Here is a 25,529-nt window from a genome sequence, read left to right on the forward strand (position 1 = left end):
GTAATTATGAGACATGTCATGGTGGGAGACTCCGGATTAAGTTTGACTACATGGGGTTAAGTCTGACTGCCTGGGTTTGACTACCTACCTAATTCTGAGAGCTACATGAGTGTTTTTGCATTTTGTCTCCATCTAAACGTGGCCACTGCGGATGAAAATTGAACTAGCAAGTTCAAGCTCAGCAGCACAACGACATAGCTACTAAGCTAATCTGGCGGGTCGTGGTTAACATTGCTTTGTTCCCTCCATGCTTCAGGAAGTTATGCCATTAGAAATGCTACCGGCACAAAGATGAGGAGTCCCAGTCTTTTGGCAACAACGAGCATGCTGCAGTCATGCAACATATGCTCAAGCAAGCCAAAATAACCAGCTGTGAACATGAAGATAGCTCACGGTATGAACGAACGGGTTGCCTGGAAAGGAACTTGGAAGAGGAATCTGCCTGGCCTCGTGCACAAAGTACTTCTTCGTCAGCATCTCCTCCCACTAGTATATGTGTTGCTGCATGCCACTGCCAAGATGCACCACTAATGGTTAAATGGCTCCACTGATCCCTTCAACAGACGTGGGTATCACACTTTATGAACAAAACGAAATTCACAGATGTATGCCAATCTAACAACTTATATACATCAAAGACAGCAGAGGTAGATAAGTGATCTATCACATTCTTTGATGTACTAGGGCCCTGTTCGCTTGCTCACTGCCTCGTTTGAGTGTTCGAGCACAGTCGTGGGTTCTTAGTGATGGCTCCCATGGAGGCTGCGTTGCAGCATCGCAGTGTTATCTTTCACCACCACAGCCATAGGAACACCTAGCTCACTCCCAATGTGGTGTTGGTTTAATGCGACGTGAGATACACAAATTATGGATTACTGGTTAAGAAAACTGTGCATATATTGCATATAAACTGTGCAATTTTTATATTTTTCTTCATTGCTGAGGTAGAGTTATAACCATGATAGTTTCATTTTTCAAAATTGTGCAATTTTAAACAATTACTAAATAATTGACTGTCTAAGCCTAAAAGTTGTTTTCTACAGTCACTGCATCTTAGTACATTTTTTAAAAGCTTTTTCTTTTATATGTAACAAATCTCACCAAATTTCGTGCAGTGGTTGCTGTGAAAAGCAATTTCTCCTTTCCCATGTAATTAGGTAGGAGCCTGTTAATAGCCACAAGGCTTTATACTTTAGTATGGACTTCTTATCAGAGAGGAGCTGTGGTTTACTGTATCAATGTTTATTAAACCAAGGAGATCTAAAGTTCGTTTTTGGCACTTATAATTAAACTAGCTTAGAGTATTAAATAAACTGAATGTGGGTGTCAAAACACAATAAAGCAACAGGTGTAGTGCTCCGACAATTTTTAATGCATCGATATTGTCACAGGGGGCTACCAAATTCAGAGTAGCACCCTGTGGGTACCTGTCACAGGGTGCACAGCCATTGAAAATTACCTGTAAACATATCTTCTCTCTTGTCCCCTCGTAACAATACAGACACATTCATAATGTACAGATTGCCATGACAATCGTCTTTCTGAAACGTGGCTGCACTACGTGCTGCATGGCAGCAACAAAATATGTAAAACAAATGCATGCTCCTCTCCGAGCTTTTTTCCAGTCCTTTCTTCATATGTCGCGATGCCAATAGGGTCATGTGCATGACATCACTCTAGTAAAAGCTCTTCGTTGGTCTGTCTATGAGCAATGTCATTTCCGATCTGTCTGCTGGCACTGCTTTGCCATGCAGTGGCATGTCTGCTCTTCCTTGTCTTGCTTGCCTGCCTGCCGTATGCAATGTAGGGATTTCACCATGTGCAGCATGTTTTGCACCGTGCGTGCGTTGGCAACTGCACGTAAACGAAAAGCAAGCAGCCTTGGCAACTGAATGTTGATGGCATTTTGAGACAATAAAAGTGTCAATGAGACATTTGGTGTTCTTAATCTTCTATACAGGACCCTTAAAGGAAGCTAAAGAGCAAGGATACTGATGTATACATGCCTTATAGATAAATGTACAGCAAGGAGGAGAAAGTGCCTCTGGCAAGGGAAGCAAAGGTGAGAGGGGAAACTCCTCTCTTACAAGCTGAGAGTGGTTAATGTAACGAAATTTTGTAATGCTGAGTTTGTTCTGAATGTCATATACATGGTAATGAATTTGTTATTGCAGTCAGTCATTCGATTCCTCTAATGCTACCACAGTGCAAACAAAAATTCCAAAATATAATCGCCATGAGCATGGAGGTCATTTCAATGAAGACCTTCCATCCCGTGGCCCTCCGACTTACAAATTGTCTTTTAGTAGTAATACAAGCAAACTTCATGATGGTTGCCTTTTTAGAGGCTTAGATGATGTGAAAAGGACAGTAACCGAAAGCAAATAATGTATCCAAAGTTTATTTTCAACACAGAAACAATACAAAAATAACACCAACACTCACCACTTTGATATGGCAACAAAAACAACTCTGGAATCGGTTCTTTGTACATATTGGCCAATGCAGGCACAAGTGTATAAAAAATAACATTCTTTTATGCAAAAAAAAAAAAATAGGCTCTGCAATTTCTCACTACAAATGCCTTATATGGCCTTGGAGTGGGCGCGCGCAGCAAAGGACTTTGCTTTTGCTTTGCCGACGGCGTTTTCAGAAACAACATATTCCAAGACATTCATATGGTCTGTTTGATATGAAAATATCACAATGACATTCGTAGAACACTTCAAAACAAATTCGCTGAGGAGTTGTAGCCACTGGCCAATGATTGAGTGTCACAAGTGGTGGGACTAGCATACGAACACTACCTGCAAGACCAGTCTTCACGTGCCAACTTATATATATGTAACGCACATTTATTGCAGCAATCCCAAATGGGTCAAAGAACCAAATGCTTGACTCCGCATTGGAAATAGAAACCGCAATGTTAACAGTCACAAAACACCAGCCTTCCCTGAACCTAAAGAAATGATGCGCCGCCCTAAAACTTGCCCTAAAAGCCAAGTTTTACAACCGCCGGCTAAAATATGGCATGGCTGCCTTTTTTACCCGTGTTTTAATACCGATACTTAGTGGCTGCCCTACTTAGATTAAGAGCAACATCTTCACTTGTTAGAGCACACAGACAAAAACAAAATCAGACTGCAAATTGAAGCAATCAGAAGTCTGGCATATACTCAAATTGTAGGAACATTATCTCCTTTTTAATTCTTGCACATCCAAGCATTGTCTTTGCGAATGGTGTCACATTGCACAACATAGGCAGTGATGAGAAACAAAAGCAACATTATGCACAGGTCAACCACATGAAAATTGTGAAATCCCTCAACAACATGAACTCTGAAACAGTTGAGCTTTTTACCACCTCCTCCTTTACAGAGAGAGCCAGGTTATGTAACTATCTTACCAAAAGAACAGTTGAAAATGCTGACTACAGTGCACTCCACTTATGACGATACCACATATAACGATATATAGGCTATAATGATAAGCTGACTTGAGAGTGTCAACTTATACATTTGGGCTATGAGAAAAAAACCCTTATGTAACAATCAAAATTTTGCCTTCTGAATGCTGTTTTCCATGCAGAATAATTGTGAAATTTGCTTTCCTAAGTTCCCGTTAAACGAACGATGCCGAGACGGGGCGATACGTTTCCCTACGCAAGTTCGTATTTGCCGACATTTTCCGCGCAATGCGTCCCACCCACGCGCTGATTGCGAAAGCCATGGAGAGCATCACTAGTTGGTGCGTCGTACCATGAGATGGTGCCAGCCGCCTCGCATCGCCCACAATCGAGATACGTGTGAGAAGAGGGAAAAAAATTCGAGAAGTGAAGCTTGCCCCCCTTCTCAGCAAGCGTGGAAATGCGCCGTGGAAGCAGCAGCGGACAGCCCGGTTGATAGAAGACAGTGCCGACAAAGCGGAATCTTGTATCGCTTGAGACCAAGCTGCAAATTTTGCAAAGCTCAAAGGCGTACGAGCGAACATGAAGGCTGCAACCAGAGACCATGTTGATCAATGGAAAAGGCGGGCTTTGTGCACCAGAATGAAATGCCCCATGATAGTGAAACCAATATGGTGGAAGCTGCTGACATTATCGAGCTCTGGGAGCCCATCGCTACTGACAGTGAAGCAGGTGGTGCTTCGATGGAGGAGTTTCTGAGTGCGGATAGTGCTGCCTCGTTATGCGAAGAGATCTCCGATGGGGCGATCATTGTCGCGACAGATGTCGGTGTTATGCGATGGGAGCGACAAGGTTGACAATGACCCGCCTATGACACCGACCCCGATGTTCATGCGAAGTGCACTGTCGTCGAACGACGCGCTCATTGATTTCATGCACGCTAAATTATTGCCGCTGGTGTTCGCGCAGCAGCTGGACGCTGCAGTTGTGAACCCGGAACTCCCGCGAAAGCAAGTCTGGATTTCTGACTATTTCAGGGCATCGAACGTTTGATATGCTGTTTAGAGGAACAAGTAAACGTTTCATTTTTCACAGTCTACTTTACATAGCATCCATTTTTTAGCGCAAATGGTAAATTTGGTTTCAGAGCTACAAAGGCATGTTCGGCAGTGTTTTTTATGGCAGTCCAGATATAGCGATGATCGGTTATAACAACAGGATCTTTTGTTCTTGATACTGTTATAAGTGGACTGGACTGCGTGGTCACACGTAGCGCTAGTTACACATTAGGCACTAGCGACATATATAATTTAACCTCACAGCTCTACATTTATCAGTCTTATTATCCTTAATAGTTGGTTTGCAGACCTGGGGAGGTCAACCTGATATGTTTTCTTTCTCAGGATTGTGTACAAGTATAATACTTCTAACTAGATTTTATTTTTTTGCACTATTTTAAAGGCATTTTCTTGGTTGGCCTTTCCTTCTTCAATCTTCACATGGTTATTTATAATAATTGAACAAATACACGGTTCTGAATTCTTGCATGTCTTATGTCTCCGAGCGTTATTAGCGCCCAAGTGCGAAAGACTACAAGCGACACAGTCTTCGTGTTTACTGCTATGTTGCAGTGCTACTAACGCTCATAGCAAACTGGGAAATTCCTTGATTGCTAAAGGCTAAACCTATTCTAATGTCTTTTTTGAATGCACTTCTTTGAAGAAACATGACAGATGACATGCATAAAATTCCTTCGTCCTAAGCCAGTTTTCCACGCCGCATACACAACCTCGAAGAGCTTTATCAACATGTAAAAGCAAACTATACTTTCTCATAGAATGAAGGTAGTGGGACTGGTCAATGAAAAACAGTTAATGCGCTCTGAGATGTGCGTGTTTTAAGAATACTGCACATAATGACACACTGTTTAAGCAGTGTGCATGTGTACATTGTGTGTTTGTGTAAATGAATGTTCAGTGCATATGTGTGCAGTGCCATGTCATTGGGCTACATCAATCAACTCTCAAACTCTTAGAGGGTACTAAAATCAATGCCACCTGTTGGCAAAATGCCACTGTGTTTTACAGGGCCAACTAAGTTAAATCACTACTCAATTTGCTTGTGCACGTAGGCTACATAGAAACAAAAAGAAGTGCGAACAGTTTTCTAAACTATTATGAAATTATGCAAGAACTATCACAACAAGTATATAGTCTCAAGAGGTAATAATACAATGCGCACAATGCAATGAAGCATTGACAGAAGCACCAAAAACAACCTTTCAGCAATTAATGAACACCATCGAATACGTCTCAGCCTTATGTCCCATGAGGAACAAAGCTGAAAGCAAGCAATGCCTTTGCACAACGCAACAGAGACAACTGGCACAAGTGAATCAAATGTCAAGTTTCTCATGGCGGCAGCACAATTATAGATATCGCCATGCCCCCATCCATGAGTGCTTCGGAATGCTCCACGTACTATCGTTAACCAACAATAAACTCAACTCAAAGCACAAGTGCTTGTGCCATGACACACCCGCAAGATTTTTTAATGCAAGAGCAATGTTGGGACAAATCAATCAGCCTCGCAGCTCATCAAGTGCTGCTGACAGAGGCTGGCTTCAGGAGGCAGAAACCAATTCGCAAATGCTGTTGGCGGTGCGAAAGGTCCAATACCTCTCTGCAACACAGCTCCTTTAAAAGGACACTGAGAAATATTAGGTTAAATCAAATCGATATATCACACTTTACAAACTGCAGGTAGGTCATTCTTACCATGAACAAAGGCTTCATAAAGAACAGGTGCAAAAAAAGAAAGACAGCCAAGCAATGTCACCTTGAAATTGTAGCACCAGCTCCTTCCTTTACAGGGTTGCAGATTTCGGCAGCATCTGCTTGGTGCTAGGCAAACCGTTCAACAATATAACTGAACCGCATCGCGTTACTCGAAAAAAGAATAAGAACGCAAAATCTGCCAAAGTTTTCTGCACAGAAACGTCGCTTAAACCAAGGAATCAGATTGATCTTATCGGAAGTGGCAGTTTGTGTGCACAATTCGAAAAGAAAAAAGTTTAGCTGCTTTCTGCCAATAATAAACCGTTTCTCACCCTGAAGGAAGTGAAAAGCTTCAAAATAATAATCAACTAGTCTAAACCAACTACGTTTCTATTTAGTGTCCCTATAAATAAGCAGGCCAACAGTGGCATGTCCCTACCCTACTTCAGAGTTGCATGAAGTGTTAAAATAACCTTCTAGCTCCACGCACTAGGCAAGAGCTTAAAAAAAAGAAAAAGAAAGAAAAAAACGCAAGAAAAACAATAAAGAGGATGGGGCATTCGATGGGGCACCAACTCAAGAGCTGCCCTTGGTAGCTTGCTGCTGCAGTCCATGGCGCAAACGCAGCAGGAAGTTATACAATGCCTGATGCCACAGGATGGGGTTGTCCAAGTAGGCTGGGTGCTTGCCGTGGGGTACCTCAACGGCCACACTGTTGGGCAGGAGGTTCAGCAGCGCCGAGCTCGTGCTCCGGTCGTGCTCGCCAAACACCACCATCGTGGGCACCTGTGTGCCACCGAGACAATATGCTGCATTTTTACTTGATTTTAACGCACGCTTTTTTGACATACCAAGAAATTATGAGCTCTTTAGATTCAAGTACAAAAAGCAAGACTACGATAGTGACAAGCTATTACCATTGGCTTTAGGAATTTTAGTCCTCTGATCTTAAGGTGCCGAATTGTACCAGAACTCTGGCTGGCATCGAACCTGAACCAATATTTTTGGAACGTGACTGAACACAAACTGAACCTCAACAAACAAAAATAACGGTCACTCATGGTTTGGCAAGAAACAGTTCGAATGTCTAGGGGTGCAAAGGGTGCTCAATAGATATGCAAATCTTGGAGATAACGGTACTTCAGCTGGCACACCCCACCAGCAGATTGTTATGACTCCCAAGTTGCGTTACATGCAACAATAGGGATAGACGATGGATATGTACTGCTAGCTACAGTCAAACCCGACTATATAGAACCCATTTACATCTAATTATCCCTTATATCAAACAATTTCTAATGCCATAATGTTACCATGAGAATATATAGCAAAAAGTATGGTTACGTAAGAGAAAAATAGCACCCGCTACCGATATATGCATCTTCAAACAGCACGAAACTGCCTCAGAAATTTGCTTTCCTGCATGCATGGTGGCCGGGTGAGCTGCCAACACTGCCTCAGAAAGGTACTTAGCCCGACCGTGCGCGCGTGGCTCTATCATGCTGTGGGCGAGCAACCCCCTATAAAAGATGATTCTTGCAGGCCCTGCAAAGCTCTCACAAAAATCCTGCAAGTTTCGAGCTTGTGGAGATTTGCGTCGCCATTCTGCTGTGTTGTTTTTCCACACGTTGCCTTTGCTTTGGTGTGATGGCAAGTGTGAAGTGGTGAAACCTGCCATTCACTGTTAATATAGCTTCCAGGCAACGACGATATTTAAGCAGAAGAAGATTCTGGACTATTATGCGCCCCAGTACACCGAAGGTAAGTCATTTCATCAACGAAGTGTTGTTACTAATGGTATGTGCTTTTATGTTGCTATAACGTTTAGATGGAACGATGCCTAATATTGAACTGGTAGGTGTTTTTTTGAGAGTTCAATGAAACCGGATTTGACTGCATTGCTAACTTTTAGTTAAATAAAGGAGGAATACTTTATATGTCTGTGGTTTCAAAAAGACAGAAAAATTATTTCATCCTTGCACGGCCGATCTACATGTAACAGTTGCATGTAGCTGTGTGTGCTGCGTGTGACCTCCGTGATAGCAACAGCGCACTGCGTAGTGTACCGTATTTACTCGCATAATGATCGCACTTTTTTGTCAGAAAAATTGACGCGAAATCAGGGGTGCCATCATTGCGCGGGTTAAATTTCGCGCGAAAAGAAAAAAAAATTTTTTTTCGTCCTGCGTTTGCTGCGGGACACCAAAACAAAAATGGCGGCCGGCGGAGCAAGTCGAAAGAGTTTTTTTTTTCTTCTCGTGCGTAAATTAAGTGCATTGAAACAGTTCCTTCCGTATCAGTAATCAATAATATCGTTAATATCGGCAAGTTAGCGGCAATAATGTAGCCATGTCCACTTTGACGGGACAGAAACAGATGGGCACGTTTAGCTGCCAGTGACATAGAAACACATGGCCGGCGTGCTGCGGAAACCGGCATCTGTCTTCACTAGTATCCTAATACGGCACGTTTCCCCTAAGGGTGGGCGAATATCTTAGCTGTGTTACAAGCGTCGGCGTATGAATAGGGTACACTTTTAATGATCAGTGTAAACGTGGCTACTATCGTTGCTGCTCGCGATTTGTTGCGTGCCCACGAGTGCAGATGAGACGAATCGAAAGGCGCCTTTTTTGTTGTTGTTGACCACAACCATTATAAAGCTTACACATAATAAAGGCAAGTTTGGTTGCAGCTATTTTTTTTAGTCATGGAAGTGTGGAAAGTGATCAAAGTAATGAAATGAGGCATATACTTAAGAATGTTGGGTGCGTGCAGACTGCTTGGTTTGTCTGGAGTCAAGTTGTTCGCGTAGCATTCGACAGATGGTAAGCGTGATCAATATTAGCTAGTCTTGGCACATGACATATCGCTGCGGCATGTTCGGGGTGCGATCATTACACGGGAAATAAAAAAATCTAATTTTGACAACAAAATTCAGGGGTGCGATCATTACGCGAGTGCGATCATTATGCGATAAATACGGTAGTTTACTGCGGCCACCATGGGGTGCCGCGTCAAGCCCTCTCGCTGCTAAGACACTCAACTTTTGCATGGCACTTTGCCCCCTTGGCTTCTCTATGTAGCTTCCAGCTCACAGGGGAGCTGGAAGTGAAGACAAAACTAGAGACAGCTGCACATCAATGCAATAACTATCAACTCCACTTAAACGAATATTTAAAAAAAAAAACTTCCAACAGAAAATTTGTGAGGCGACATATTTTAACAGAGAGGCCATTTTATGATAAGGAAAATGGTTCAGAGCGCCTTACTAGGCATGTCAAAAGTGATGAAATGTGGTACATTATGTGCACAGCTTGCTCCTCCGCAATACACTGCATATCCTTGACCACGTAACACTGCTGTATTGCAGTGAAACAACTTTTGAGAACCGGCATTATGTGATGCTTGACCCTTGCCATATTTTCCATGCTTCTAAGCTATCGGCGAGGATGACAAAGGTGGAGTTGGTGTCATTGACGACAGCAGTGAATTTTTTTCAATGAATAACACGGTAACACACCTTAGGAAGCTTGGTAGCTAACGTCAAAGCAGCCGTGCCTAACTTTGCTGCCCTGGCTATGGCTGCTTGTGGATCGGTGCGTGAGAGTGCTGATTTGATTCTGAGAGATTATCAAAATGGTGGTAGTGGTGGCTTTGATTCTTGCTATTTTGGACAAGCAGTCATGGCAAAATTTCAGGACAATTGAACAGCGAAGGGTTTAAACCTCAAATTTTAGACGCTCTTATATAGTGAAACCTCGTTACTACAAATGCCACATTAAGGAACTTTTCAGATTAACAAACTTTTCAGAAATCCCGTGCTGACTGCTTACAGTTTCAATGTAAAAATATTTCAGCACTGCAAACTACAGAATAGTGATAGTTATTCAGTTTTAGTGTCATAACAACGTGTAAGTACTATGAATTAAAATTCCAAATTATGAGGATTCTTAGATTTATGCGGCAAACTGGGCGTGTTGGTATTGAGCCCGTCCTTGTCTCATCTCTGTCCGTGTTTTTTTTTTGTGTGTGCTGATGCCTTTTCAAATTCTAAGATTTCCGTGTATCGTTTATGGCAGCCAGAACAGTAGGCTAGCAGACAACAAAGCACAGAAAACAGACGCTGCGGCACATGGGTTTGGAAAATCTGAGACGATGCCGCAGAAAAGCTGCCCGGAGGGGACTTATTCTTTTTCTTGTGAGGAGACAATGACGTATCGGGTTTCGCGAGTGCATCTCCACCCAAACAAGTGTCCCCTAGCAATGGAGGCGAGTCTGTTTCTTCTTTTGCCCTTATATCTCCGCATGCCTCTTCTTTCGCGCTTTCTTCGGCAATACCAGCTACACGTTCGCAGTGTGCCACACTACATAAGGTGCTGTTGTGGTGAGTGGTAGCAGAACCTAGGGAAAATAGCGACAGAGCGGGCAGAGCGCCAACAGCGATGTTTTCACGGATAGCTGATACGGTAACAACTGATAAACTGATGCGTTGATAAGCAAAATGGTCAATTTTGGGGCTTTCAACATAACAGCCTTTCGGAATAACAAACAATTTGCTGCAGTCAGCTGAAGTTCATTATATTGAGATTATACTGTATACTGGCTCTATGGGGTACACGGCTATGCTGCGAAAGTATCCAAAAATTGGTCGTTGACTGCATAACTACAAAAACACAACTGACAACTACACCCTGCAAGCCACAGTCACACACACCTTGATGCAGCTCAGGTTGGGAACCTGCTTGGGCAGGTGGACCTGGAGCGGTGGGTACACATGGGACACGGCGACTGGGGCCTCCCCAGTGTTGCACTGCACCTGCTCCAGCACATTCCAGCCGACGGGGGCCACAGGAACATAGCCAGCCATCTGCTGCCAATGCTTGACCAAGAACGGCAGGCTCAGCTGACCACTCAGGCTGGGGCTCACAATCACCGGATTATTAAGACGAAGGGCAGCCAAAAGGTGTAGCATGAATGCTGCCTTGTCTGAGATTGTGCCAGATGGAGATTTGCCAAACCCTGTCAAGGACAGTACAACACGAGAGGATCGGAAACAGTGAGTTAAAATGCACTCATTTCATTTTTTTCCCTTTTGTCCACAGGTATACCTGTCTATGACACTACAGGCTTGTCTCATGCCATTTCCCTCACAGCGTACATATTTCACAAGGACCAGTGTGATAGCTTACATTGTTGAACAGTATGTGGTTTCCATCTGGTTGTACGAAATTGACAAATCTGTGCGTCGTGTTGGCTGGTTGGCAATGCCATTGTGAAAACATGGGCTATGAGCATTCTCTCAAGATTAAGTGCTTTCATGATGAGTTATTGCATGGTATGCATGATACTGTATTACCCTTTGGTCACACAACTGAAATGCATGTTGGCATTCAAAAAAACTCGCCCAAGGTTATAATGGCAGGGCTCAATGAATTTGTTCTGCTCCCTAATATCCTACCTTGTAATTTCCCTACCCAAAGACTTAGCAACAGAAGTGCGAGCGGAATCTAAAACGACAATGATACAGCAACCTTCCAGAGTCTACATATCTGTGTGGTGACTACTTACACTACCCACAGCAGTGTTGGAGCACAATTCACCTTGAAACCTATGTCCAGCCAATAAGGAAAAGCTCTGACTGACTTATTCACGGGGTTTGATACAAGACAGGTTATGAGGTATGCTGTATTAATTTTGACCACCTAGTATTCTTTAAGAGACACTAATTGAAAATATCAAGACAAATTTGAAAGACCAGACTCTACAGGAGTATTAACTTGGGCTAGTTAATTGAACATAGAGGTTCTGAAAAAGTAGCACAGACAACAGGACAATGGGAAGACAACAACAGGGCCCATGTTGTTGTCTCCCCATAGTCCTGTTGTCTGTGCTGTTCTCTCAAAATGCCGGCGAAAGATTAGGCTTCTGTAGTAATGAATTTGCCAGAGAACAGAGCTTCTGTAAGCGAAAAAACAATGAAGATAGAAAACCTGAGTGGCAGCACCTACACAAGTAAAGTAATACACAAGTAAAGAAAGTCATGCCGCATGCATCACTCACCGGGCATGTCAATGGCAACAACTCGATATCCCATCAAGCTCAGACTGCCTAAGGTTCCGAGGTTGTACCAAGTTTCAGATTTGAAGGCAGCACCATGCAGCAACAGCACGGAGATGTCAGTGTACGCATCCTTGGGATTCACCTCCTGGTAATACACTGTGAGGCCCTGTAGGAAAGCAAGCAGCATTCCAATAACAAAATGTCACCACCCAATTCTTCCCAAACACATGCCGTCAGGTGGTCCCTTCAATATTTTATTTCACTGCGAAAAAAGAAGCACAACAGCAACGTAGACAAAATAAAACTTTGGTAAGTTTCATTTATTTCTTTAATCATTCAAGGGCCCCATAACCACCTCCAACATCTTTTTACACATTTCAAACAAACACATGAATTGTGTACAGAACAAATCTTAGCAATTGCAGCAGTGTTATGTGCTGTGGGGCTCCCACAAATCAGAAAAACAATTCTGTGCTCCTCTTTTAGCCTTTCCAGCGCCTCCTTCATGCACCGTGATGTCAACAGGGTGCTCCAGGTTACGTTGCCAAGGGACAACAGTGCCACCATGGTGAGAGCAGACTATGTTTCGTGAGAACTGAGGGGGGTCTCGCCCACCGTGTGCCACTGAACCTTTTCTGAAGCTTCTAATCAGTTGGTGTCACACGAAGCATGACTGAAGGAGCCTTTGTTCGCATCATCATCATCATCATCATCAGCCTGGTCACGCCCACTGCAGGGCAAAGGCCTCTCCCATACTTCTCCAACTACCGCGGTCATGTACTAATTGTGGCCATGTCGTCCCTGCAAACTTCGTAATCTCATCCGCCCATCTAACCTTCTGCCGCCCCCTGCTACACTTCCCTTCCCTTGGAATCCAGTCCGTAACCCTTAATGACCATCTTCTCTCCTCATTACATGTCCTGCCCATGCCCCCCCCCCATTTCTTTTTCTTGATTTCAACTAAGATGTCATTAACTCGAGTTTGTTCCCTCACCCAATCTGCTATTTTCTTATCCTTTAACGTTACACCCATCATTCTTTTTTCCATAGCTTGTTGCGTCGTCCTCAACTTAAGTAGAACCCTTTTCGTAAGCGTCCAGGTTTCTGCCCCGTACGTGAGTAGTACTGGTAAGACACAGCTGGGGTTATACACTTTTCTCTTGAGGGATAATGGCAACCTGCTGTTCATGATCTGTTAATGCCTGCAAAACGCACCCCAGCCCATTCTTATCCTTCTGATTATTTCAGTCTCGTGATCCAGATCCGCGGTCACTACCTGCCCTAAGTAGATGTATCCCCTTACCACTTCCAGTGCCTTGCTACCTATCGTAAACTGCTGTTCTCTTCCGAGACTGTTAAACATTAGTTTTCTGCAGATTAATTTTTAGACCCACTCTTCTGCTTTTTGCCTCTCCAGGTCAGTGAGCATGCATTGCAATTGTTCCCCTGAGTTACTAAGCAAGGCAATATCATCAGCGAATCGCAAGTTACTAAGGTATTCTCCATTAACTCTTATCCCCAATTCTTCCCAATCCAGGTCTCTGAATACCTCCTGTAAACACGCTGTGAATAGCATTGGAGAGATCGTATCTCCCTGCCTGACGCCTTTCTTTATTGGGATTTTGTTGCTTTCTTTACGGAGGACTACGGTGGCTGTGGAGCCACTATAGATATCTTTCAGTATTTTTACATATGGCTTGTCTACACCCTGATTCCGTAATGCGTTCATGACTGCTGAGGTTTCGACAGAATCAAATGCTTTCTCGTAATCAATGAAAGCTATTTATAAGGGTTGGTCATATTCCTCACATTTCTCTATCACCTGATTGATAGTGCGAATATGGTATATTGTTGAGTAGCCTTTACGGAATCCTGCCTGGTCCTTTGCTTGGCAGAACTCTAAGGTGTTCCTGATTCTATTTGCGATTACCTTAGTAAATATTTTGTAGGCAACGGACAGTAAGCTGATTGGTCTATAATTTTCCAAGTCCTTGGCATCCCCTTTCTTATGGATTAGGATTATGTTAGCGTTCTTCCAAGATTCCGGTACGCTCGAGGTCATGAGGCATTGTGTATCCAGGGTGGCCAGTTTTTCTAGAACAATCTGCCCGCCATCTTTCAACAAATCTGCTGTTACCTGATCCTCCCCAGCTGCCTTTCCCCTTTGCATAGCTCCCAAGGCTTTCTTTACTTCTTCCGGCGTTACTTGTGGGATTTCAAATTCCTCTAGACTATTCTCTCTTCCATTATTGTTGTGGGTGCCACCGGTACAGCATATATTCGCATATATATTTGTTCGCATATATTCACACAACCCGTAGATCTCGCTGCACTGCATGGAGTTGGTGAGCCTATGTGGTGAGCAGGAGAGTGTGCCAGAGGCAAGGGTAGCAGAGGCGAGCCAAAGACTGTGGCAGCTGCATAGTTGTTCATTAAATGCCTGTAACTATGACATTACTGCACCATTTTAAAAAATTGTTCGGCTCGCGTCTCCTACTGCAAGCCGCCTCCACTACAGTGTGACAACCAGCTATGACCGCTGGATACATGACAACAGATTCCATGAAACACTGCTTCAATTCATACACAACACAGGCCTCACAGCACACATATAATACACATATACGCACCAAGAATTATGCCTTAAGGGGAAGTCTTTATCGCAGTAATAAAAAAAAATGTTTACTGCAGACTGGTACACATCAGCCACTAGGTAACTCATTTTTGAGCTCAGGGTTGTTTATAGGGGCCCTATAAGGGCTCACTAAAGAGCAACGCTTTAGTCAGACTTTCAGAACCCCATTTGCATTCATTTGTTAGGAACGGTCAATAACTGCAGGAGGAAATGAGGCAAAGCTTCCCTCTCTTGGATTTTGAGCCAGAACCTCAGCAACAGTATGTCACCATTGCATTCACAGATGTCAGAGTAAATATACTCTGACAGTATACATTGAACCTGTTTTGGCGCAGGAAAGTTTCTTGAAACCTGCTACAGTAGTTTGAGTCTTTTCTTCCTTTAGGGTGCAATGTAGTGCTTCTTTACTGACAGAAAGTTGGCCAAACAAGAGTAGACACTGTCTAAACTTATGATGTCACAGCAAGCTGGTGCAGGACCTTTTAGATGACGTTGCCAGCTGCCTTTCATTTTTGTGCACTTCCTGACTGACTAAGCTTCCTCTCGTGATCTGCAGCTTTGCTATTGAAAAAGCATAATTTTCTACTAAAGCTTAGGTGTCCCTTTAAATGTGAAACGAACTTTGCTTTGCAACCTAAGTTCAATGCTCTTAATGTGCTCAGTGTGCTGCCTGGTTTATCAGAGCAAAATATTCCTATCATCACACGTAAGCCCATCCTTGCAGCAAAGTACAAACAGATATATTGGTGGGATGATTAGGAAGCTGTTTTTTTTTAATCAAATACGACATTTATCTGCACAACGTACTAATCAAATCAAGACAGTTAATCCACACCAAGTCGACAACAGAGAAAATCTGCACAAGTTTCAAAGGTACAAACTTACATAAAGAAGACCAGCTGCTTTTTTTATATGCTATGCCACACAGTAAAAAAATTTCACCATCTTTATCTTTTCAACAGAACAACTGCGGTGCTAAGAACACTTCTGATCAAATTTCATAGAAGAGGCAGATATCAGAATTTGCACAATACGCAGTTGCCAATAATATTATTAACAATTTTAGCAGGCATTGTTGTAATACAAAAGTGAAGTCTATCAGTACTAAAAGCATAACTTCTTGCTATAAGCGTTCTGCCTATCCCCAATTTTGAGAAGTGCACATAAAACTGTGCCATAAAATGCTCCTGTACCAGTTAACTTTCTGTGCTGCATCTTTGCAGAGTTTGCAGTTTCACAAGGAGGTAAAAGAAAATGCATGGATATAAAATCACCATTGCCACTCTGCTTTCCTGCGTGCCTTTGTTGAATGAATTTTTTGACAGTTGCAAGCTGCTTTAAAGTGTGAAAAGCTCATTGAGGAACTTCACTAGCAACATATGCCTGTAATCTATCTTTAGATCTTGCACACACCTGCAAGCTCAGAATTGACGCAGTTCCAAAAGCAGTGCAAAGGTGATAATGGTTTTGCCACATACAGTCTCTGAAAAAAACTAACAGCTATGTACTATACAATAAAGCACCCTGAATGCGCTCCTTCCAGGCCCACTCACGTCAACAACGACGGTCGCCTCCGATGGCTTGACTTGACTGGCTCCACTGCTGATACTCGCTGGTACATCGAGCTGCTTGTAGTTGAATGAGCGCCAAGGGGTTTTGACGTCGGCAGAGGACGGCAGGTCGCAGTCTCCACTCGGGGTGACGATGCCTTTCCCCTTTGGTGAGCCAACAGTTGTCTGCCCTTCTTCTGGCAAGCCGACGAAAATTCCGTAAAGAAAAATGCCAAATAAAAGAAATACCACCACAAGGATCTGACGACCTAGCAGGAGCAGGGAAGACGACACAGGGAGGAAGAACAGCTTGTTGCGTGCATGCTTCACGTCAGTCTACAGACAAAGGACACAACAGACACTGACAGTGAAACGAATTTTGGCAGTCTAGAGCAGTGCGAAGGGTGTAAGGAGGCAAATGTACCATGAGCATAAAGGGAGGGACACTAAAGACAAACAAGGAAACAAGGTGCACCAGTACTACTATACCCTAAGTAGCAGGTATATTATTAATGGATTATGAGTTCAGTGCTATCACACTACTATAAACGAACAAGGACACTCATCAGGAGGGTAGAAGGGGCAGAACCCTTCTACACAATACCCAATGTTATAACGCTAACAAGCAGCCCCAATGAGGGGAGAGTAGCTCTGCCCTTTCTTCTACACCTATGACTACACTACTCTTACTCGAGCAGAACTTGTACATCAAACGTTCTCAAGTTGTGCACCAAGCTTCTCGACTATAGGGGCTAAGGCATGGCATAAGCAGTGTCTTTGTGAGACATCACAAATTTCATCGTTGTTTCATAAATCTGTGGCCCTTTTCATGCAAATTCTGCCAACAAGTGACAGTTTTACAAGTGACAAGTGTCAACACTGTGGTATAAAGGTTATAAACAAGGATAAGGTGCCTCAGAAAGGCTGGCCAATGTTTCGATAGGAGATAGATCCTCCTATCAAAACGTTGGCCAGCCTTTCCAGGCTATCTCTGTTTATAACCTTTATACTACAGTGTGCTATTAAATCTGTCAGCTCCTTTCTTGATTAAGTGTCAACACTGCCACTCCACAACTCCACGTTTTGTTCAAGTTCTACAAAGGCCAACTGTAAAGTACAGGTTCAAAGCAACAGTGTGAACTGCCACGGCCAAGTCCATGACACATAACCTTTACTCCGAGAATTCATGCCAATCTACTACAGTGTTGCTTCGAACTAGTCATGTGGGTAGAACTCTAGTGACCAGTTCCTCTGTGTGAATGTCAAAGGCCAGAGGACCTTCATTTTCTCAGGCATCACAAGGGGTTTTTGGTGCTCCAACGATGTAACAGAAGAGCCGTCTGTTATGAAAGCTGGGCTGGTAGGGCTGATATAATGTAAGCACCCCTTTAGCTCGGTTCTATTGCTTTCTTATAAGCCGCCACTTATGGATGGCCGATCCCAATGATAATGTAGGTGGAGAGCAGCTCGATTGAATCACTGTCAAAGCACAAAAAGGAATAGCATCGGAATAGAATCATTACATTGATCAAGCACTGAAAATTTTTTAAAAGATCAGCAATAACTCCTCTGCCAAAGTCTCAATGCAGCTATTAAGACAATGCTACTACAATGTGGTTTATTTAGAAGCATTTGCAGTGTCAAAAATGTGGGAGGTAATATTCCAACCATTCAAAAAAGGGGTCTTGCATGGCTGACCATTTACAGCTAATGATTTCAAATGGATGCAGCTTCTATTATCGAGGACTGTTTGAATGAGCACTTGACTGATCGAAATTACCTATGAGTGGACAGCTCAGAGAATCGCATCATATGACAAGCCCTACTTACAAGTGCACTCTTTTTTTTGTGCTCAACAGAGGTTGACATGTTTGATGCTGTGAAGCAGTGCAATAGGGGCTGATGGGATAGTTCCTCAAAAGCTGAGAAATTACCCACAAGTGCCTATAGGGGACACAAAAACGACAAAAGAAAAAAAAAATGTGTGTGTGTGGGGTATAAGTACCAAACCCAGCCACTGCCATGTTTAGTGCTCTTCAAACGAACATGTCCCCTTCGCTTTCACTTTACACAATATCGCGACCAGTACACAAGGACATTGGTGGTGATTAACGCTGATGGCTTCACAAACACCAGATAATGTTGTTGAACCACAGGAGCGCAGAGAGCAAATAGTAAACAAGACGCTCTGCTGCGCTGCGTGACCTAGGCTGAAGGGACCCGAGATAAGCCGACTTCGCCAAAACAGGGCGTTTAGTAACAGTCGCAGGAAAAACAACACAGTATACCACATCCCTCCTGCGCGAGAACGAGCGCCTCTGACTGACTGCGACCGACTGCTTGTTCCACAGCACTAACAGTCAATTTGCCGAAAATAGAAACTGTTGAAAAGGGAGCAATTTTGGAAGAAATGGAGCTCTAGCGCACCTGTTCCGAAAGTGCAAATGTCACTACAACGTGTAAACGATTAGGAACAAGGCCACCTGTAGCTTAGCACCGTTACGCAAGGCTCACTCGGCAAGGCAACTCAACTGAGCGCTCGAAAGCACAATACACGCAAAAGGGATCACAGTAAAAAAAAAAAAAAAGCTTAGCGGAAGAGGGTGTTAATTTCGAACAGAGCTTCATATTTGCCATCAGACCCAAACTACACAAATGAAAAATTACCTGACGCCATGTTTTTCTTTCTCGGCGAATGTAGCCGCTGCAGAAACGCTCGTTTGATTATCGCGTACAATTAAGAGATAAGTACGAACGAGAAAATGTTGACACGTCAATTATGCCAAGGAAGGCAAGTTCGATGAGCCAAAGCTCAGGAAGCTCAAGCCTCTCCACAGCTGCTAGTACCAAAATGAGCAAAATTACATACAGAACCAGCCGGCAACGGAGATACGGATTGACTTGGATGCAAACGAACAGCTGTGGGTACGGCAGCAACACCTCTGTCAAGCAGAAACTTCTGTCAAATACTCGTAAACCGAGTAGGAAGCGGCAGCAAGCAACTGGTGTTTCTGCCGCGGCAAATTCAAATTGAGTACGCAAATGAGTACCCACCAGCAAGGATACCTTGTTGGTGTGTACTCTTTTCTACCTAATTCACATTAGGTGGAAATGAGGGTCATGTTAGAGATGATATAAAGCCAAAGTTTGTTGCTTAGTATAAGGATTTTTAATACGCGGCTTGGTCCAGAAATAAGGTTGCCATAAATTTTAGAAATAGACAACCTTGTTCATTCTCATAGTAATTTACATCATTGGAAAGATGAAACTTTTCTCTATTTTTCTACATAATCGCCATCTTTTTCTACGTATTTTTGTAGCCGGTGCTCCAATTTCTGTATCCCAATGTCGTAGAACTCCGCCGCCAACCCGTTGAGGAAGAGTTTCATTTCTTCTTTGACTTCATCCTCGCTCCCGTAGCGTTAGCCGCTCAAATATTCCTTTAACTTGGGGAATAAGTGATAATCACTAGGCGCGAGGTCTGCACTGTACGGTTGGTGGGGCATGGCAGTCCACCCAAGGTTTGTAAAAAGTTCCTGGGTTTGACGGGACACGTGAAGTCGGGCGTTGTCGTGAAGCAGAGTTACACCGGCTGCCACTCGTCTCGCCGGCGGTTCTGGATAGCTCGCCTGAGTTTTCTTAGTGTTGCGCAATAACTGTCTGAGTTGATTGTTGTCCCACGTTCCATAAAATCGATCAGCAGTATCGCCTTACGATCCCAAAAACACTGGCCATGACTTTGCCAGCAGAAGGAGTTTGAACTTCTTTGCGACTGCAGGGTGTCAGGATTGGGGGCTCAATCCCATCGCTCGTGATCCGTTGTCAAGGTTGGAGTCGGGCATGAATTAGAAGGTAGCTGGCCCATGCCGACGTCCAACTTATCCAGGCTGAGGACGTTGATGAAGGGAAGGACTGCTTCTCATCGAGAACGAGGAATATGGGTTTATTTACAGTATTTATATCAGTCTAACATGACTGTTTGGGAAAGTACATCAGTCTAACATGGCTGCTTGAGAGAGAGTGACCTGAGCAGCCGCACAACAGCGGTTTTTAAACATTCGGTCCTCTTCCGATACAAGGTGATGCGAACGTTCGCAAACTAGCCGCCTCTCTGCGGCACGGTTTACACACACACACACGCACATACGCATACACACAGGTGCGAAGGTCCGGAGCCGACGTCAGAGGGGCCCCGTAGAACTCGGAGCCGTTCCGGGTAGCGCGTTGTCTTGCGTCTTGGCCGGTGCGTGGGAAGCAGCGCAAAACGGCGTTCCCGCGGCAACTCGCGCACCCGTAGCAGATCAGGTCCGCGTTGGGGAGTTTGGGAACAATAGTTGGCCCGCCGAACTCATTCCGTCACAACGGCGATGAGGCTAGAGGTTGGCGGCGGTTTCAGCACAAAGCCTGCTTCATCGAACGCATCCTAGCTGAAGCGACGGAGAGTGGGGGATGCGCGTCTTGTTCCCCGACACAAAGTCGATTTAGTCACGCTGTGGGTAGAGGTTGGCGGCGATGCTCCCGAGATGTTGCTTCCAAACTCGCAACTGGGTGGCAAACTTGCACTGCAGTTGGCCGTTCTTAACAAGGGTGACTCTGGGTGACGCCACTGTTTGGATTTTCTTTCGATTCGGGAGTGAAATGAAAGACCCACGTTTCGTCTCCCTTAACAACGGAGTCCTTCCTTATCTTCTTGACACTTTTGAAGAAACTGGCGAGCATAGTCAAGACGTTTCTCCTTGTGATACGATGTCAATAGCCGCGATACCGATCGACCCCAACATTTGTGATACGGGTGGCAGCGCAGTCACTTGGTATTCTTCACATTTCGCGGGGTTCATTTACCAGTCGGAAAAAAATATTACGCAATTATTACGTCGCTGAAAATACCGCAGTTAATGTCCCTTGGCTGTGCCTTGACATGCTTCATTGGCACTTTGATAATTAGGATAGTACGTCTCGAGTTAGATAGTTAAATACAATTACCTAATTAAATCTCACTACCAAAAACATTACTGGCAGCTACTCCACTGTACTGCAAACAATATGCACCAGGTTTTCTTCGAGTAACGCATTGCTTTATTTTATTTTTTAATCTTGGTGCATGATAGTCAATTGGGACACCTTGTATATATGTGTGACCTCTGCATGCAACTGATGATGTTTCCATCCCTAATAAAGGCTGTAAATTATTAGAAATGTGTTTTTTTTTTCATGAGTCATTAGCATTGCTTATGGAAAAAGAAGCAATACTGAGGCACACAACATTCACGTGCATTTCACACGTCACTGATAAAAGACTCAGCTGAAGGGGTCACGGAATTCTATAGTTTTTTTTCATAGCCAAGAAAGCTCGCAAAGAAATTTGAAGCATGGTGAACATACAGCAACATATTCATTCTCTACGCATAGGCTATCCATACCTTGAGAAATAAATTTTAATTGTCTAACTCCATCTCTTTCAAAAACATAATAAACATTGTTCTGCATGTATATTTCAATGTATTGTGTATTTGCATGGTGTTTAGAGTGGAAATTTAAAACAATGTTGAAGTAAAAAAATATGGATGAGGCAGCCGCCGCTAGTGCTTCTAATGCGCGTGTCCTCCTATTGTCAGAATTGGCAGAAATAAAGCGAAAGTATGAATTAAAAGCCGTGCTCGTCCACGCCAATAATGATGCAGTAAGCTATTAGCCCTAATAAAATTTCAAATGAAAAGGTCGAGGAAAGTAAAAAAAAAAACTCAAATGATGTGGGTGACAAAGCTCTGGTAATGGCACTTTAGGTGTGTGTGTGTGGGGGTGGAGGGGGCTTCGGCATCGACCGGGGGGAGGAGGCTGAGCCACCCCCCGGGAAACTCCGGAGGGGGCTCGGGCCACGGAGCCCCCACCGTAGTCGGTACCTATGCGCCATACAGCCACCATTCGATCCTTCGAGAAGGGAATGCAGGAGTTGTTATGAAGTACAGATGCGGCCACAATTTTAAAGTGGACGTCTTTATTATGATCGTTCAGAAAAGTTATTTATACAACTGCTCGAAAGAAACAGATTCGCTGGAAATTGGGTTGTTGCTGTGCAATGTTGCACGAGTTAATTTTTTTTTTTTGCGATAGCAATTACATGGACATTCCAAGCGCATTTCAGCCGTCGCCGTCGCCGTAATGTTCCGTATAAAGCCCAAGGGCGATAACACCGTCGCCGCGCGTCGTATGCTGCATGTGCGAGTGAAAGCACGCGAGGGAAGTCGACCATCGCGGCTCAATCTGGCGCGCGCGAACGAAGAAAGCGCAGAGCAAATGCGCCGTTTTCCGTCGCGCGAAAGGCCGTAGGGGGGGGGGGGGATGCCGCCGCACGTCGCCTCAGCGACAGCGAACGAATACGAAACCATTACCGCTTCCACCTTGCTTCCGTGCGATCAGCTGTCGGAAATGCAGCTGAGTTTTTTCGCTGACGCACTGTGCTCCAATCTTGCCGGTCTGAATGATGTGGATTGAACACGTATGCAGTCATCATCATCATCATCGGCCTGGTTACGCACACTGCAGGGCAAAGACCTCTCCCTCTCCATCTACCCCGGTCATGTACTAATTGTGACCATGTTGTCCCTGCAAACTTCTTAATCTCATCCGCCCACCTAACTTTCTGCAAGTGAACGTCGGCAAGTGAGTACCGCTCGTTAAACAATGGCAAAGGGAGCAGCGCCGCGCTTCCTGTCATAGTACGTTTTGCGTACAGCATACCTACGCACATCTACCCCAACTGGCACGGAATCTTACGCCCGCTCTATTGCCAACGTGCCAATATGTGGATGGGCGCACACTTGAATATATACGCACCATATGCGCACAAAGATGACGGACTACACCGATAGCGCACGAATGGTCCAAGCTGAATGTTTCGTGACGGTCCACAAGTGTATGTGAGTTACTAGCGATTATACATCTTTGCTACAAGGTATTACAATGTGCATAACGGCTACGTTTCAAGCCTTGCGCGCAGCAATCACAAATCTATCAGAATTGAGCACACCCGCCAGCCATAATCAGATAGACAGGCAGACATAATCAGATAGCGACCGCACCAATGAAATTTACCGAGTCGGAAATGTGACAAGCCGCTGCTTGGAAATATTTGCAAAATAAAGAACTAAGAGCAAAACACAATAATCATCGATTCACGAGCGGGAGGTTTGGATATCTTGGAACACGTATTTAGCCTCGCTTTTCAAACAAGCACCATATACGCTGCTGGCGCCGTTTGGACATAGCATAATCAGCTTCCAAAGCGCTTTTGCGTGTTCATTGAAGCTGTGGCCAAAGCTTCGTGTCGTCCATCCAGTCACCGTCTACGCTATCTCCCGAAACAGGTTTGCTAAGTCGCACCGGTGTCATATACACACCCATTGTAAACGCGGAGGCAACGGAGTCAGTTGAGGCAAGCAATGGACGCGTCACCACGTGCACAAACATGGCAGCGCCCGCGGGATCGCCGCGAAAATGGTCAGTATGGAGGCACGGAGGAAGGGTATGGAGGCAAGCGGGGCGGCAGCGCGGGAGGGAGTCAACAAGTTCGTACTTTGCACGGTCGCGAGCGCCATATGTTGAAAATGCTCTGCAGACGGCTCATACCTTGGTGCGCGCAGTGTGCTCGCCACCCTTGCGTCGAAGCGGTCGACCGCACGAAAGTCACTTCGCTCGCTGCTAGCTGCTGCTGCTGCGTGCTAACACCAGCGTTTTGACAGCGAGTGCCCGCGCTCATCGAGTGTGATGTGTTCATGTTTGCACATTGGCGCTGACACCATATGCTTGTTTATTGAGTTAGTAAGCGAATGTTTCCAAGTTTACACGGCTGATGGAAATACTATCCTTACTTCTTATATAGTAAAGAAACAGCAGTTGGCAACCAAGGCACACGGACCGCGCGAGATTGATAGTCCGCCAACCAATCACAGAAGCAGACAAAATCGTCGCCATGCGACCATTTCAAGATGGCGTCGTACTTGATACCTCCGGAGCGCCTGCTGCTCTTGAAGAGTCTTTTCATCGGCGGAAGCGATGAGGCGTGCAACAGACATGGACAAAGTGTATGGAGTATGAGCATTCCACTCTTCAAAAGTCCGCGGTACAGTTCATGTCACTGCTGACCCCGTTTTACTCATGAGACTTCACTGCCAACTGAAGTGAAACTTGGCAATAAATAATTGCAGCGAAGCAAACGTTTTGCTTCAGTTCATTAAAGAATTAGGCTTTCACCATTCAGCTATAATGGACGGGTGAGAACGTACAGAATTACGCGCTTATAATTTTATTTTTGTGGTTACCGCCTTATTTAGGTATTTATTTAAGTTTGAAGTACGAACTATTTGCAGCCTCACGGAGGAACAGTGGCTGGCGGTTATGAGGGGCTTCACTGCAGACTTGAGTTGTTCTATCGCAATCGATGCTTTGCCTTGCGGGCGAAACTGCGATTTTTTTTGTTTTAGTTGTTGCCTGCTCTTGTCATTACTTCACAGATGTCAAAAGCCATCGCAGAAAATCATAGTGCATAGTTCTTTTTCTGCCGCAGTTCTATACTGTACGGAGCAAGTTGCGGTGTTCTTGAATTGTGCACAAATTAATATATTGTCGGCATGAAATGAAAGTGGGGAATTATTGAAGCCTATCCCAGTCAAAAAAGTTGCTCAAACCAGTAGGAAATTTCCAACTGGAACCAATTGCATATTTCCAATTGTGTTTAGGGACACCCATTAAGTGAAAAAATCCAACAGGTCCAATTGGATCAATTGTTTTTTTAAACACAACTGGACCCAATTGATCTCTGAATTAGACTTAAGACCAACATGAAAACCGAAGGAAAGGAAAAAAAGGGCTAGGTGGGCCTTAACCTTGATGTGAGACAGTCATACCTGAAACTCCTTCCAAGAAGCACATTCATACATGAACACAATACGGCAATTCTCTTCATTGACATATCCAACACTCACCACTTCACTATGAGAGATGCATGCGAGGTACTATATATGTGAGAAAAATTTGGTTGACCAAGTGGTGCCAGTACGTCATGAGAAATTAGTTAAATTTCAAGATGAATATTTAACTTGACA

General features: G+C 44.2%; 1 protein-coding gene across 2 annotated transcripts; it reads right to left on the reverse strand.

Annotated features, from left to right (window-relative positions):
* Nucleotides 1-2,381: 2,381 nt before the first annotated feature.
* Nucleotides 2,382-19,327, reverse strand: LOC142585025 (putative protein-lysine deacylase ABHD14B). 2 transcript variants are annotated; one of them, XM_075695461.1, is made up of 5 exons: nucleotides 19,096-19,327; nucleotides 16,432-16,625; nucleotides 12,244-12,409; nucleotides 10,898-11,202; nucleotides 2,382-6,969 (listed from the first exon to the last, which is right to left on the reverse strand). In XM_075695461.1, exons 1-5 carry the CDS (start codon nucleotides 19,103-19,105, stop codon nucleotides 6,760-6,762), a joined length of 885 nt encoding a protein of 294 aa, XP_075551576.1. In that variant the 5' UTR covers nucleotides 19,106-19,327; the 3' UTR covers nucleotides 2,382-6,759. The 2 variants fall into 2 exon arrangements, with proteins under 2 accessions (XP_075551576.1, XP_075551575.1); XM_075695460.1 differs by having other exon boundaries at nucleotides 16,432-16,697.
* Between the last annotated feature and the right edge of the window lie 6,202 nt (nucleotides 19,328-25,529).

The sequence above is a fragment of the Dermacentor variabilis genome, chromosome 6 (assembly GCF_050947875.1).
Source record: "Dermacentor variabilis isolate Ectoservices chromosome 6, ASM5094787v1, whole genome shotgun sequence".
In the NCBI taxonomy this organism is placed as follows: Eukaryota; Metazoa; Arthropoda; class Arachnida; order Ixodida; family Ixodidae; genus Dermacentor; species Dermacentor variabilis.